We start from the raw sequence: 17249 nt of genomic DNA on the forward strand, positions 1-17249 counted from the left end.
TGGACCGGTGAAAATTTCAACCCGGTAGCGGCGTGTGAAAGACTCTAAGTAATGCGGATGACGGTCCTTGAGAAAACGTACCGCGGTGGCCGTGCGGTACGACGTGGAGAAATATGGCCGCAGGCCGAGGAGTAGTTGAGCGGTGCGAGCAAAGACTTGCAAGCCGGGGCAGGTGCGCCGGGGTTGCCGATTGGACGATGATGCTAAGGGTATAATGTGTCTGTAACTAATGTCTGGCTGTGTGGCGGGTTAGAAGACCCCGGGTTAGCGGTAGGTAGAGCGCGGTAGAGGAGCCCAGATGCGGGAGAAGTTAAACAAACATGCGGAGTGCGCGTGCTGAGTGGCGGAGGCGCCTGTGTATTAAGCTGGTTTTAGCCGGAAGACACTGGAGCGTTGGCGGTGGATGAGACCTCACAAATGAAAGAGCAGTCTCTGCGCTCGCCTGGCTGCCTAGCCCAGTACTGGAAATAAAACTGCCCTCTGTGTCATGGTCATGGCCCACTGGCTGCGCCACGCCTCCTTTCAGCAGCGTGCACGGCTACGTCGTCCAGTGCGAGCTCCCCAGTCACTGAGATGCATGAGTCTGGCAGCGTTATGGGTAGGGTGACCAAAATTTTAAAGCCAAAACCCGGGACATTTCCCCAAAATAGGACTACAATTTTACTTCCACATAGCGCACAGAATGACACTGCTCCTTAGCAGAGAATTACAGAAGAGGCAGTAGGAACTTACATAAAATGCTACTTTTAAAGCCATTAGCATGCCTGTTAATTAAATTGACTTCTTATAACAGCAGCTAACTATCCCTGCTTTGCAAAACTTAAAAAGATACCTCCCAGCGTTTTCAGCCGACCCTCTCTAAAAACCGGGACATGAGTTTCATTTCTTGAAATTTGCCGTGACAACTCGTGAAAACCCGGGACTGTCCGGGTAAATCGGGGACGCTGGTCACCCTAATTATGGGGGTGTTTCGCTCCCCATTCGAGTTGCTCTTGGAGTCTTTATGATTGTTTACACGGTTTTTGGCTTTGTCCGCTATGTTCATTTTAAGGATCCTCATCAGTTTTGGGGTACATGGCATATGTTTCTACATGGTAGCCGGGCCTCTGGAAATAATGCAGTTTTGTGGAGCTCGTTAGTGAAGTCTATAGAGCATTAAACCTCAATTCATAGTGCAGGCGTTGCAGTTCTCGTTAAGGTGTTGTCATTTTGGTAGATATGACACCTTTACCTCTTTCAAACACCTCTTGTTTTAATGTAAGTTGCTGACAAATAAATGGACTGTTATAATCCACACCATGATTCTCAAGCAGTAGTATATTTTTGATTTTGAATGCTTTCACATTGTCCATGTAAGCAGTGGTTATGACAATGGTACAATTGAGTGGTGCCAGGGATGTAGCTGAGTGGACAGCTGGAAGAAGAGGCGGCAGCCTCCTAAGCAAAATTTTGAGCAACGAGACTTACCCCTAGATTCATCAAAGTCCCGTTTTGCGAGTCTGTAATAGCGATTATTAAGGAATCGCTATTACAGACTCGCAAAACGGGATTCATGTACAAATCGCAATTTATTTTGCGATTCATACAGCTTCCTTATTTGCGATTAGCTAATTGCTAATCGCAAATAAGGAATAACTCCCCATTCATTCCCATGGGCCTAAAGGCCCATAGGAATGAATGGGAAGACATATCAATGTGCAAATCAGAACGCATCAGCCAGACTCATACTAGACATCCCACGTAATGACCACATCTCTAATCACCTGAAAAACCTCCACTGGCTCCCCGTCAATAAGAGGATTACTTTCCGCCTCCTAACCCACGCACACAAAGCACTTTACGAACTTGGACCCGAATGCCTCAACACACGACTCTCCTTCTACACCCCCTCCCGCCAACTACGATCCTCCAACCAAGCGCTTGCTACCGTACCTCGCATCAATAAAACCACCATGGGAGGTAGATCCTTCTCCTACCTCACAGCTAAAACCTGAAACTCACTCCCCACTCACCTTCGTCTCACTCAGAACCACCTAGCATTCAGAAAGCAACTTAAAACTTGGATATTCGACAAGTAACTCCCCACCCTTCTCCAAGCGCCTTGAGACCCTCCGGGTATGTAGCGCGCTATATAAATCTCTGACTTGACTTGACTTGACTTTGCGATTTCAAGGGTGCAGGGGTGTCCAAAGGACACCCTGTTGCACCCCTGAAATGAAATTGGACGCTGGAACATAGAACTTAGAAAAATGCACTTAAGTGCATTTTTCTAAGTTTCCACTATTTACCACGAGGTTTGACTTTGCGGTAAATAGCGGCCCAAAATTGCGATATCGCAATTTTTGAATGTTTCATGAATTGCATTTAAGGAATCTCAAATAGAGATTCCTTAAATGCAATTCCTCGCAAAAATGTGAATTCTATAATAGCGATTTTTGCATTTGGGATGATGAATCCCAAATGCAAAAATTGCGCTTGCAAAGGGCCAGATTCTCAGAATCTGACCCTTTGCGAGACGATTTTACGTTGATGAATCTGGCCGATAATCTTTTACAAATTACGGACTGATGAGGATGGCATTGTTTTACCAGTTTTTTATCCCGACCCCCCTCCTTGGAAGAGCAGAAGTTCCATAATTAGATGTACATAGAGAAATTTATATTTATCTAAGCAGGATGAGTATTTCTGTAAATCAGATTCCCTGTTTAGCACCTACGGTCTGTCAGGTAAAGAGGTCTTTCCCCCACACCAGCCACTCTTTCTAGATGGGTACAACTGGCAATCATTAAGTCTTGTGAAACAGTTAAGGTGGATTTCACTTTGGCACTCAAACTAACTTAACAAGAGGTATAAATATTACCACTCATTAACCAGTCATTACTTCCTCGTCTGTCTTCCTGACACAGTCCTTATGAAGTGAGACAATACCCAAGCACAAAGGTATTCATCATTGCTATCACCTATACCCAGAAAGGAATTTGACACTACAAGCTTTGATTCCACATCCAAGATTTTAATAATGGTTTAAAAGCAGTGCTTTAAATGGGGCGGTAATATATAATACTTTTAATTGGAGAGTACCGGCACTTCTCAGAAACAAGCAGGTACTCTGGTACAGAGTACCTGCACTTCTGTTTTTTCCATTTCAAGCACTGTTTAAAAAAAAATCAAGGGTTATGACCAGAAGACCAAACATGAGCACCAAACTCAGCAGATGCTCCCCCCCCAGCCGAAGTCGGTAATACAACATAAAAGTATGTAGGGTGGCTCACGTGGCAGTGTTACAAATGTTTCTTAAGGAGAATGCACTTAAACATAGCCCAAGAGAAAGCCTTACTCTGACTGTAGGTCTTCCTGTTGTAGACCTGAGCCGCTCCCTGCCTCCCATGTTTAGTATGATTGGTCTTTTCTTGTTATTATTTTTTATTAAACTTAATACACCAGGATATGGTCGTACCAAGTTCCTCCTTTTCTGCATGGTGAGATATGGCAGCCATCTTGGAGGAACTTTTTGAATCGACTAGGTAACTGTGGAGCAGAGGGGCCGCTCACTTTGTATGGACTGCGACTGGATGACGTGGACTAATAGGGGCAGATTTACAAGCCCCTTGCAACACTTTTGCACCCCTGTTCGTCACTTTTGTGATGCAGCGGCGGCATAAACAATGCGGCCAATTTACAACGTGGTGCATCTAGGCAGATGCATCACGTTGTAAAGCTCTGCGTCACATTATATCTGCGTCCGGTATAATGTATGCAGGAGGGGCATTCCCACGCAGGAAAGACTCGTAAAAGTGATGCAGTGAAACTACAAGATTTCACTGAGCCACTTCTAGGACGCCACTGCGTCAAATCCTTACGCCTGACGCAGTGTAATGAGTATAGGCCTCCCCATGCATTGCTGAAGTTGGGTCATGCTTGCGACACAACTCCAGCAATGTGTGACTTTTTCCTCAACAGATGCGTCAGAATCTCTGACGCATCTGTCAATCCTTGCACCATGGTGCGCCGTATTGTAAATACAATGTAAATGTCATGGTACTTATAGAGCGCACTGTCACCAGACGGTCACCTTGCGGTGTTGCCTATTCGTCTTCCTGGCGCTGATACTCATACCGCTGTGGAACCCCTCCTGGCTTTCCCTGTGAAGTGTCCACTCCTGGGCACCCCCAGGGTGAAGTGTGCGGTACAAAAGGGGGTGGTGATGGACGGAGCATCTGAATCAATCAAACAATCACACCCAGTCAAAAGATCTGGGTTTAATCCATCACCGTTCTTTAGCCCACTCTGCCACCCCAGTTCAGACATGGCTATATGCAAATCAGTCTCACCCTGTGCCTCATGGGAACAGTCCAGCCCGAACGGCCAAGCCATGTCTTCCCTGGACTGGAAACAAGCTTCCGAGGACCGGTTTCTGGCATTCCAGCCGTCTTCAGCCCGGCTTGCTTGAATCCAGTGGCAAAGTGAGCAAGGGACTCACGTCTGAGCATACCCTGCCACACTCATGGCGGCCAAAAGCGGTACAAAAGGGGGTGGTGATGGACGGAGCATCTGAATCAATCAAACACTCACACCCAGTCAAAAGATCTGGGTTTAATCCATCACCGTTCTTTAGCCCACTCTGCCACCCCAGTTCAGACATGGCTATATGCAAATCAGTCTGACCCTGTGCCTCATGGGAACAGTCCAGCCCGAACTGCCAAGCCATGTCTTCCCTGGATCGGAAACAAGCTTCCGAGGACCGGTTTCTGGCATTCCAGCCGTCTTCAGCCCGGCTTGCTTGAATCCAGTGGCAAAGTGAGCAAGGGACTCACGTCTGAGCATACCCATGGCAGGGTTGCAGCGTGGGGCCCGTCATTAGAATAGGCACCGAGGCGAGAATTAACAGGTCCGAGGAAATTGAGCCAATGACCCCGCCAAGGCAGGAATCGAACCCTGGTCCCTAGCCAGAACTCTGCATCAGGGTCTGCCGCTCTAACCATTGAGCCACACTCCTCCAAATACAGCGCATGCCTGGTGGCGCAAGGGTATAGGCTGGCGGAGGGAAACTGATGCATCTATACAGATGTGTCAGTTTCTTGTAAATCTGCCCCATACCACTGAAGACTACGGGTAAGTCATTGGGTCATTTTAGGTTGCCTTCTTGCTCAGAGTGAAGGCCTCACACCTCTGTTTGAGGTGATGAAGGTCATGGTTCTGGCCTCGAATAAGAAGTCAGTCCTGTCATTAATACCTGTTTACCACTCGGCACCTTCCTCATTCCTACTAAGTCCTCGCATCTTTCCGATCCGAACCGCCCTCGCGGAAAAACCACATTTCCTCACAGTAGGTGCCTCGAAGACCAGGTTTCTCCACATTCACTGCTACATTCTTCGGGTGGGGCCACCTGCACCCCACCCTTACACAGCACTGTAAGAGGCCCCGCGTCACGTGCGATCTATTTTCATCAGTCCGGGCTTAGGGGCCCGAGGCGGTCTGTTCCCGCGCGTCTGGTGACGTCAGATCCGTGGGGTCGCCCCTCTGGGCGTCGCTGCCCTCCTCCGAGGGGATAAGGTTTCCCCCCTGGCAGGAGTATATATTCCAGGGCCCAAGAATCTTTGTCAACACAGATCGGAGCTCCAAGCACGAAGCGTCTAGAGGCCCGAGGCACTGTCCTGTCACTGCCCCTGCAGAGCGCGTCGGTTCCAGCAGAGGGGGGCTTCCTTCATGCGGTACCCAGAGGCAGGGGTAAGGCAAGCTTTGTCAGTGAGTGCCACTGGATCTGCTATTTGCAGCGCTTAGAAACAGCAGTAGTGCGGTATGAGGCGCTATATAAAAACAACATTTACTTTGATATGTGATTTTGCCAGGTGTTAATGTGTCTGCATTTGTAACGACAGCGCATGGGGTCAGTAGTGTGCAGATGTAATGATCTAAGCATCACATACCTGATCAGGTTTTACCGTATATTTCTGGAGGGCTCTCGTGGAGATTTCACAAAGCTCCTGCCGGGTCCCAGCAATCCTCATGGAGCTAGAGTGCGCTATTCACGTGATCAGCACTACTTTAAATATTTATTTATTTGTTTGATTTGCGTCACACCAAATAGGCACTTCGCAGCGCTAGGGAGCAAACGACGGGCTCATCAATCAGGGGCGGCCTCAGGCATGTGCAAGCTGTGCACCTGCACAGGGCCACCAAACCCCAGGGGCCACCACCACGCCAATATATATCCTTAATATAATAATCCTCTGAGGATAGCTACATATTTGCGTGGCGGCCCCTGGCAGGGATTTGGCGGCCTCCGGCTCTGTTCCACTTCCAAACCCCTTGACCCCCCCCCCCCTCTTCACTGGCCCTCTGACCCGCTCGGACCCCCTCTTCCGGGGACCCCTACCCGCTCCCTGCCCAGGGCCGCCATGAGCCTAGAGCCGCCCTGAGTCAATCAAAGTGTAATAGATACCAATATTAACATCCTTTCGGTGTTTATGGCTATATTGATAAACTGCGTAAAAAGTGCGTGCCGCGGCTTCTTCCAAAGCAGGAAGGAGTGCATCTGCCCCGGAGGCACCAGATCACACTTTGCTTCTGCGGACAGGCTGTGGGCATCGGCAGAGCCTGTCCCACCGGACACCTGCAACAGCACAGGGGGAGCGGGCAATGACCCTGGGAAGGACAGACAGACAGCAGGCAGCCCTAACCTCCTGCCCCACCTGTCCTGCAGCAAACGCTCTCCCCCTGCTGCGACCAGGCAGACATGTCTGGGATTTCCTCCCAGGAATGGAGAAAATTGCACTGTAAAGGACTCTGGAGCAGATTTACAAGCCCCTTGCGCCACCGTTTCGTCACTTTTCCCATGTTAAAAATTATGCAAAAATGGCGCAAGGTCCTGGTAAATAAGCCCTCTGTATTTTTTAATTCCATAAGTGCAGCTATGACGCATTTTTTAGGCAGAAAACAAGGGGCGGATTCAGAAAGTGCGCGGAGGTTCTTTGTGAATCGGCCCCTCAGAATAAATAGAATTCGAATGTCCGCCAACTCGTAGCGAGTCCTTTGACTGCAAGGTCTTTGCAAGCACCAGGGAACAGTGTGAAGCACCAGGGAACAGGTTGAAGCACCAGGGAACAGGGTGAAGCACCAGGGGACAGGTTGAAGCACCAGGGAACAGGGTGAAGCACCAGGGAACAGTGTGAAGCACCAGGGAACAGGGTGAAGCACCAGGGAACAGTGTGAAGCACCAGGGAACAGGGTGAAGCACCAGGGAACAGGGTGAAGCACCAGGGAACAGGGTGAAGCACCAGGGGACAGGTTGAAGCACCAGGGAACAGTGTGAAGCACCAGGGAACAGGGTGAAGCACCAGGGAACAGGGTGAAGCACCAGGGGACAGGTTGAAGCACCAGGGAACAGGGTGAAGCACCAGGGAACAGGGTGAAGCACCAGGGAACAGTGTGAAGCACCAGGGAACAGGGTGAAGCACCAGGGAACAGTGTGAAGCACCAGGGAACAGGGTGAAGCACCAGGGAACAGTGTGAAGCACCAGGGAACAGGGTGAAGCACCAGGGAACAGGGTGAAGCACCAGGGGACAGGTTGAAGCACCAGGGAACAGGGTGAAGCACCAGGGAACAGTGTGAAGCACCAGGGAACAGGGTGAAGCACCAGGGAACAGGGTGAAGCACCAGGGAACAGTGTGAAGCACCAGGGAACAGGGTGAAGCACCAGGGAACAGTGTGAAGCACCAGGGAACAGGGTGAAGCACCAGGGAACAGTGTGAAGCACCAGGGAACAGGGTGAAGCACCAGGGAACAGGGTGAAGCACCAGGGAACAGTGTGAAGCACCAGGGAACAGGGTGAAGCACCAGGGAACAGTGTGAAGCACCAGGGAACAGTGTGAAGCACCAGGGAACAGGGTGAAGCACCAGGGAACAGTGTGAAGCACCAGGGAACAGGGTGAAGCACCAGGGGACAGGTTGAAGCACCAGGGAACAGTGTGAAGCACCAGGGAACAGGGTGAAGCACCAGGGAACAGGTTGAAGCACCAGGGAACAGGGTGAAGCACCAGGGAACAGGGTGAAGCACCAGGGAACAGGGTGAAGCACCAGGGAACAGGGTGAAGCACCAGGGAACAGTGTAAAGCACCAGGGAACAGGGCGGGCGCCGCGGGCCAGAACACCTCAGTAACCTGGACATTTTTATTAAAGGGAAGGAGAGGTGTGTATAGCGCCTGTACTGATGTACATTCTGGAGACGGCGCTCTAATCCCAGCTTTAAAAAAGATGTGACCGGGTAAATGGTGGAAGTTTAACTGTGAAGGTTTAATCCCAGCCTGAGAACCTGACAGAAAAGAGGGATTCTGGGCAAATCTTGTTAACTCCCTATGCCTCATATTGTTAATGCACATAATTTGTAGTACTGTCCCGTTATACCCCATATCACACCACCGTCTCCCTCACGTCCAGGCTTCTGTGATCCGGTCTGAAACGAAGCGTAGAAACCCTAAATTCATGCTGCAGGAACAGTCCACACAACCCAGCTACCCCTCCAATCGCGTTTCCTGAATGTTTGCCTCAACCTTGTACAGCGCGGCTTCCTTCTGGGCCTGTGCGGGTTCCTATTCAGGGGCATTTACTATTATGTCACGCAACGTGGTGCACAGACCGCTTGCCGCGTTGCGTGAACTGGAAATCCTCCATAGTTACACAGACCTGGCGCATTTCTGCTCCCTCCTTGTACTGGTGCACTGTGTGATGCTTAGTGCCAGCGCAGGAACCCTTGCACCCTGGTACAACCGTGCCTGCGTTAAGGGCGGGATTTTTTCTGTGCAGGAAGGGACAGCTTCCTACACAAAAACAATCAAAAGAGGCCTGCTCCTCTTTCTATGCACGAAGCCTGGCCGGACTGGCCGTAGCGGGCATCAGGCGTTTTTCTGGTAGGTTGGAAGGGTGGGGGCTGGATTTGCAAATGCGTGGGGCCTTTTTTTTGTTGTTACTGGGGGCCAGTTTTGCAGCTGTGGGAGGGGGGCGTTTTTTTGTTGTAACTGGGGGCCAGTTTTGGAGCCATGCTGCAAAATCAGCCCCCCTGACCATAAGCAACAGTGCTTCGCCCTTGCTCTCATCCCACTCCTCTTCTCCCCCAGGAGGCTCGTCCTACAAATTTGCCAGGGCTGCTTTGGGTTCCCAGTCCAGGCCTGGCGTGCTGCCGAATGCATCCCACATAATAATAGGAAATATTGAACATTTGACATTCTCCTTGCTACGCCATCATCTGGGAGGCGTACGGATTTCACACAATCTCAGGTTCACCATTTTTTTTTATTCTGTAATTTCGTAAAATCCATGGGAGGATGCACGGGAACGCCTATGCCCCACCCATGGAACGCCTCCCAGCTCGAATTGTATCATAACTCAGCGCAAGCAGCTGCGTTGCATTACATTTCTTTACCCGCCACGTCAGGCGGCACAAATCGCACTTCAGGAATTGCGCTGCCTTGCGTCACTTTCCGTGACGAAAGGAGAACGCACTCCTTAATAAATCTGGTCCTCAATGAATTGCGCCCCTTCCACAGAAAAGCCCCTGCGTGAGTTATGTAAAGCACTTCTCTGCTCCCTGAAGCCCGGTCTGCGCTGTATCAAATACTTGATATTCTGACCTACCCTCTGTTGCACAGTTTGAAAAAGAAGGCTTGTACAAAGGTACGTTAGCACATTGACAGCATGTTGTTGAGTTTGATTTCTTTAAAAAAAACAAGCAGAGTTTATTAGGCTAGTGCTCCCAGGGTCCCATCACCACTGATGGGGCAGCAGAGACCTACGTGGGCCTGGATGCTAGCACCTAGAAGCACGCGGCAGCCTATTGTGGACACGAATTCGCAAAACTCGTGGGTGGCCTTGTTTAACTTAACTGCACAGAAACAGGGGGGGGCTCTAGGCTAATGGTGGCCCCGGGCAGGGAGCATAGGTAAGGGCCCCGGAAGAGGGGGTCTGGGCAGGGCGGAGCACCGAGGCCTGTAAAGAGGGGGGTCAGGGTGTTTGGAAGTAGAACAGAGCCGGAGGCCGCCATATCCCTGCCAGGGGCCGCCCTGCAAATATGTATCCATCTTCAGAGGTTTATTATATTAAGGATATACATTGGTGTGGTGGCCCCTGGGGTTTGGTGGCCCTGTGCAGGTGCACAGCTTGCACATGCCTAAGGCCGCCCCTGACAGAAAGTTCCATTTGTGGACAGAAATGGCAAGTCCTGTGCTAGCCATTCCGAAACTGGGGGTATTCACAAACCTTTGTAAAACGCACAACTACACTTATCGCTAAAAAGGGTGGTGTAATTGAGAAAATTGTAACTCTCCCTCACTCCTTTATATAATGGAGGGATACCAGCAGGTATTTTTATCTTTGGGAAAATGCAAGAAATAAAAAGTTCAGATGACTTTCCACCATATCCCCCACCATCAATCACGTCAGCGAAAGATGCACCATTCAGAGTAAAGGGGTGCACATGTGGAGAAGTGTTGCTCAATGGTTAGAGCGGCAGACCCTGATGCAGAGGTCTGGCCTGGGACCAGGGTTCAATTCCTCGCCTCTGCGGGTCTTGGGCTCAATTTCCTCGGACCTGATAATTCTCGCCTCGGTGCCTATTCTAATCATGGGTCCCGCTTTGCGACTCTGGGCAATAACTTGCTTAATCTCCTCAACGGCCCCAACAGCGCTGGGATGCCTGGCTTCACCTTGGGGGTCCCCAGGAGTGGGCATTTCACAGGGAAAAGCCAGGAAGGGTTCCTAAGCGGTATACGAACAGCGCCGGAACACTTCCGTTGGAGGTAGCTGTGCGCTTTACAAATGCTGGCATTTACATTTTTTTACACATGGAAATGCACTCGCATCTTACAATCAAGGGCGCAGTTTCTGACATTTTGGTCAATCCCACAAAGTGTTGCTGTGAGTTTGACATTTTTTCAAAATCTGGACCACAAAACACCTGACCTTTAAAAATAGCAGATAATTCACCCTGCCCCTCAGCAGTCGACAGTGACAACATCTTTTTCATCTCTTCCTCAAGTTTTGTAGATTCCAGGAGCCTGATTTACAAGTTTCCCCGAAAAAGTCGTAAATTATCTTAGGAGCCGATGCACACATTATGTTCCTGTTACCAGGTGTAGCCTGCCCCAGACTTACTTCTGGATTTCAAGGAATAAGGATATCTACTCACGGAAAAACATATTTGTGAATGCGTAAATTCATCGCACGAATGTGACTAAGTTATGGCATGCATTTATGCAGTGATGATCTCCTATTACTTTCGGGACAAATTTTTTTAGAGTTTTATTTGCCCTTTTTCTGAGGTTGTCTTCTCTTGTTCAGCGTTTGGAAGCCTATCTTATGCTTTACAAAATATTTAATAATAGATACATCTTTAAAGAACAGTGCTGCACACAAGACCACATATGTTGTAGGCGCCTTAAAGTTATTTTCGAAGGGTGCTTCTTTGAATGAAGGAGAGCTGGTCAGCGTGACTCCTGGAGTCGCTTTGTACCCTCTGGCCAGGCCACAAGTGTGTCAGCATCTCTGATATAGACATGACATTTCTGTAAAAGGGAGGGTGGCGGCTGGCAAAGCGCCCCCTGCAGAAGTGGACCAGAGGTAAGGTGCCCCTGAGTGCACGGCTGTATTCTGTTGCCCCCTCGTGCTGTGAATTCCGAGAAGAGCTGGCATCTCCGGGGCTCTGATATTGCATTACCCTGCTCTAACTTGTTCCAATGAGGCCTGGGTTTCCATGAGCCCTGGCGGGATGCCCTGGTGCCCAGCTGTCCCATCTGGGCACAGACATCTTTGTGGGCATAGAATTGATGCAGCAGCAGCCAATCAGAGCATCCCTGTCCTCCTGCCAGCTTCATTGCTTACCCTTTCAGGACTTATGGCAACAGAAACTGAAAAATCTTCACACAGCATCCGTCAATTGGTGTAAGAACTTTATAAATATGCTAAATAAGCCCCCCCCATAATAATATGCACAGATTCTCACCAGAACCTAATGTTGTCAATGCATTTGTCTATTTTCAGCTGTATAAGTTTCAATGTTTGGTTATGGCATGTTCTTCTAGTATGTATGTATTTTACATAAATAGATTGTAGTCCATTATTACATGTTCTCTTAAGTACATACGATGTGGTAGCCCTATGTGGCTGCCTGACACCCCCAGAGTCCTGATACACATTCTATAAACCCACATTACTAAATGCTGCAGAAGTATTTACTTCTTTTATTTAACATTTTATCTCCAAGGGTCAATGGGGCAAAAATACAAAAATACACTTTCACATTTTCTCCCAGGCCTTGGCATAAAAAATCAATCCATGCCGGTAAAATACTAGCCAGGTGGCAACCCCATGCTGTGCACGCAAAACATCTGATTCTGCATCAAGTTCAACAATGTATCTCCCACTCCACCAAGAAACCTTTTGCCCTCCACCCAAAATCTGGGGGGGGGGGGGCAAAAGTTTTGTTAGCACTACATCCAAACTTTGGAAGTCTCTTCCTACCCATTTCAAAAACTCTGCAGAACTGCTCTCTTTCAGGAAGGCCCTTAAGACCTGGCTTTTTACCCCGTAGTTTATTTTCTTCTATGCTTCGAATTATCTGCTTCTCCCTCCAGGTACTGCCTTTCAGGTTTAGCGCCGAGACGTCTCCTGGCATTAGTCAGCGCTTTATAAACATCTAATCAAATGACATCAAATTACAGCCCTCCCATGTTGCCCGTTTCTGGCCTCTTAATGACACACACACACTTGATATACACATGCGAGCGCACATACCTCCAACATGCTCTCCAGTGCTACACCTTCCGTACTACAACCTAAGCCTCGTGCACACTGACTTTGTAAAATAAATAACAATTTCTTTTCTGGCATTTCAGATCTCTATTATGTTGAAGCGCAGCCTGGCCAATCCACATTTCATGGAAATCTGTGAACACAGAATTGTGAGCCAGTATTTCGTGGAAAGAGACAAACCCCTTGCTAATTCACCACACCAGGTAACGTTGACATTAGCTTTACTTTCCAATCAAGGAAGTCAGGGAAAACCCAAGTCTTCCTAAATGTCAGAGCCAATGTCCCCACGCTTCCGTCTGCTCCTTGCACGCTTCCGTCTGCTCCTTGGCTTCTGTTTATGGGCGATTCTAGGACAGTGCAATAGAAACGAAAATCTGGTAATGTTTGATTGACAGTGGGTTTTCTTAAAGGGCCATCGAGTGTGGAGAAAAAAACTGTTCTCTTTACCCGGTTCAGGCATTCTAGAATGATGCTTTGTTTGATGACGACAGCTGGGGGCGGGCCTGAGATGTATTGTGACGTCATTCACCAGACATGAAATCTCCAATGGGGTTAACCCAGTATCCCTAAGAACCTGGGCAGTTAATCAATATTACAACAATTGGTTCCTTCGGGTGTACCACATTTCTTTTTACTCACTCATAGTTATATGTAGTGTATAAAGTAAAGTAAAGATCAGAATACAACACCAATCATGTATTTATGCACTATTTTATGAATTATAGTCATTCATAAATACTCTTTGTAATTTTCAAGAAAGGCTGTACAATAAGTGAAAAAAGTGCAATTTTGTGACATTTAGTGCTCAGTGCTGGCGGCGCAAAAGTGAACAGGAACTATACAGTACTTATATACAAGGAAATATACAATAATTCAACTTTGGTCTGCGCAGTCTCACATATACCACTGTATACTACATAAGTCAGTTTTCAGCACAGGGTATTGAAAAGACAGATCCAACTATTCGTCGACGTTTCGACCCTCTAAATGCGCACATGTGGCGTCAAACACGGGTCTTCATCAGGACTGGGAGGGAACGGAACAGCCTAAGTGATTAAAAAGGAGGTGTTTTAACACCTTGGCTGCTAGGCGTTTTCCCCCTCCTGTGCTGAAAATTGCCATTTCAGCACAGCTCAACTGTGCATCATGACGAGCTGAGGTCGTCATGAGCATCGAAAGGGTTAATAAGGGTATTCTGAGAGGCATCTAAATAATAATGCCTATACAAGACATAGCTGAACTCACCTTCAGATGAAATCAACTGTTTAGGTAGTGTAGCTTGAACAGCTTGAACTGCGTGTGTCTGTTCAGATAGAAAGAGGACCTAATTAATACCTTAATTCTATAGGCAGAGTTGGGACGATGTGATTTGGCCCATTTCCTCTCTTCCTTACCTGTCGGTGGTGCGTGGAATGCTCCCCCGACGTTTATTCTTATTGTTGCGCAGTGCCCACTTTTATCCTAACTGAGAAAGTGAGGGGTATGTATTTAAAATGTTGCATTACTAAGACAAAAACTGGGCATGAGTCATACAGTATGCCGGTGCTTCAGCTCACCTGGGTATTGGGATTATTCTTGTACCCAGTCGTGCTTCACCATATAATTTGAAGAGCCAAAGGATTCCACTAAAAACGGAATAAAGAGTGGGAATCACCGGACGGCCCCTTTAAGATAGAGCTTTCTAAACTGAACAGAAGGATTTAAGCACATTTCTGACTTTCAAAACCAGAACCTCGAATACGAGCCTGCACTGCCATATATCATATCCACCGCATCCCACATTTCAGCCACAGCGGGTCCTGTGGTGATGCTTCCAGTGAGGGCAAATTAGCAGAATAAATGCGGCAACGCATGTCACGGAACAAGATGGCCGCCATGTTTGGCTTTTAAACTTGAACACAACTGAAGACATGTGGGTGATTCTATGTGATGAGGGTCTCTAGAACATAAAAAAGGTCTGGAAAAAAATCCACTGGTGTGGGAAGGACATGGGAGTAAAGCGTTCTTAGGGGTTGTATGATGGAACCACTCATGCTTTTACCATACACGCCTTTGCAACGCAGGTAAACAACAAATGCATCGTTACCACACCTTCCTTCACCACACAAGTCATTACAACAACTTGCCTTAGAGAAGCGCTGGACTTTGAACTAGTATAATTTACTATTCCAACTCAAGTCGGTGCAATAGTAGGGAAGGTGTAGGACTTAAAATCCAACACCAGTCCAATAGCACAACACGCTCCCTAAAGCACGTCGTTGTAATGACTTGCTTGGTAAAGGAATGTGTGGTAACTACGTATTTGTTGTACTGCCCACGTTGTAAAGACACTGCATGGTTCCGAATGCATGGTAAAGGCTGTTTCCCGTTCTTAGGACGTGAAAAGGACAGAACGAAATCACCCAAGTGGTTTGAAGCAAAGTATAACACACTATACCTGTTGATAATATATGTAATTATTGTGTTTGAAGACATGCTCTTGTAAGCTGTAAAGGAAAACAGTGTGAGGGCTATGTGTCAAAGGCGAGTCACACAAAGTTACTCTAAACTGCCTCCCCGCTAGATTGTCTTCGAATTCACAAAGATATATCTGTTGGTCCTATTTTGTGCAAAATCGGCAAAATTTGAGTAAAAAAACAACTCAATAAATAGAGAGGCCACCGTGCTCTTAATAGTGGGTGAATTTATGGACGGACAGATAGATAGGGGGACGGAGGCATTTATAAAAACTTTGACCCTTTGAAATTTCACATGTGATACATAAATCATGGCCTAAGATCAAATGTGTATGTTCTCTCTCTCTCTTTCTCTTTCTTTCTCTCTCTCTCTCTCTCTCTCTCTCTCTCTCTCTCTCTCTCTCTCTCCCCCTCTCCCCCTCTCGACCCCTCTCTTTCTCTCGATAAAGAAGTACTGTAATGCAATCAATAGGAGTGGACTCCAGGGAGGAGGCTGGGAGTGAAGTGTCATGGCGGCTGGTGGTACATGATGCAGATCTTGTAGCAAAAGACATTCTGCTGGGTGGAGGGAATAATGCAAATCCCTTGGTTTATTTACAGGTGTTTACGTACTTTCAATAAGAGCTTGCGCGACCTATCCGGCACCTCTCAAACCCGTCTTCGGTTGCACCGCTATTCACTCATTCCAACAAACGCGAGAAGATGGTTGGACTGAAGCCCACAGATGTCCCTCCAACCGCCATGGTCAAATTTGCTGGAGCAGGGACAGCGGCATGCGTGGCCGACCTCTTCACCTTTCCCCTGGACACTGCGAAAGTCAGGTTGCAGGTAAGGAACCTCACATTGATCATGAGAGTGAACAAATCCCATCATGACTAACCAGTGTCGGAAGTGGTTTCTTGGAGCAAGGTGTGTTAACGGTAGACTGTACCTATGCATCCCTCAATTTATCACAGATTGGACACGTTGCTACCCTGGAATGCCGAAACATTGGGTTATCCTTCCAACGTGCCCTTCTGTCAGAGCCAAGTCTTGGTACCCTTTGATGCCCCGTAGAGAGCTGCCAGATGGCGACTGGTGCAGATTCTTTGCACAAGGGATTAAATCTCTGTGCAATGAGATTGGGTCTCCATCTACAAATTGCCTGTAGGCCCTGCCTCACTGGGGGTGGAACTGTTGACTCAGACCTGTGCATAGGTGTGAGGTCAGAGAGGTGGGGATCTCACCTACAGGCTTCCAAAACTTTTTGGCAATTTATAGGATCAGGGCTTGGGTTACACCCCAAGGGTCCTAAGTTCTCAGCATCTCAGTATCTCAACCCCCACCCAGTTACCTTGCGTCTGATGAGCATCACAGAGCAGAAAGGTGACACCAGATTGTCCAGTAAGTTGGCAGCAGTACGGCGCACCCACCCTACACAAAAGCAACAACAGGTCCTGGCCTGAGTGGGACAGTAGAAATGATTCTTTCCCAGTAGACATTACAGGAGTATAACTGCATGACAATCAAAGAACCGTAAAGAGCCAACACCATAGTTAATGTTAATGTTAATGTTAGTATGTATTTGTTAAGCGCTCGTACGCCCGGGGGCTTCATGGCGCTGTAGGAAGGAACGTAGCGCGTCGGTCACAGTAGAGAATAAGCAGCTCAGCAATGCGCCTGAGAGAAGAGCCAGGTTTTCAGGGAGTGTCTAAAACTGAGGATGTTGTCATTCAGTTTCAGATGAAGGGGGAGAGAGTTCCAGAAGCCAGCTGCAAGATGGTAAAAACAGCTGCCTCCGAGACACTTCCTCTTGTAGGAGGGAACGATCAGAAGGGATTTGTGAATGGACCAGAGATTGCGGGAAGGGATGTATCTCTTAAACATGTCTCTAATGAATAGAGGGCCAGAGTCATGCAGAGACTTGAATAAGATGCACCCTGTTTTAAAAGCCACACGGGCAGCCAGTGTAGCTGTTTCAAGCCAAGTCTGACAGACTGCCTCTTAGAGAG

General features: G+C 48.1%; 1 protein-coding gene across 1 annotated transcript in view; it reads left to right on the forward strand.

Moving 5' to 3' along the window:
- The first annotated feature begins 5595 nt into the window (after positions 1-5595).
- Positions 5596-17249, forward strand: part of LOC147693618 (dicarboxylate carrier UCP2-like) — a 28504-nt gene continuing 16850 nt past the window's right edge. Inside the window, exons 1-3 of the mRNA XM_086933830.1 lie at positions 5596-5727; positions 12886-13005; positions 15859-16086. Of these exons, the coding sequence (XP_086789956.1) occupies positions 15961-16086 (126 nt within the window). The 5' untranslated portion in view covers positions 5596-5727; positions 12886-13005; positions 15859-15960. The remainder of the gene's footprint in view (positions 5728-12885; positions 13006-15858; positions 16087-17249) is intronic.

Source organism: Lissotriton vulgaris, chromosome 8 (genome assembly GCF_964263255.1).
Source record: "Lissotriton vulgaris chromosome 8, aLisVul1.2, whole genome shotgun sequence".
Taxonomy (NCBI): domain Eukaryota; kingdom Metazoa; phylum Chordata; class Amphibia; order Caudata; family Salamandridae; genus Lissotriton; species Lissotriton vulgaris.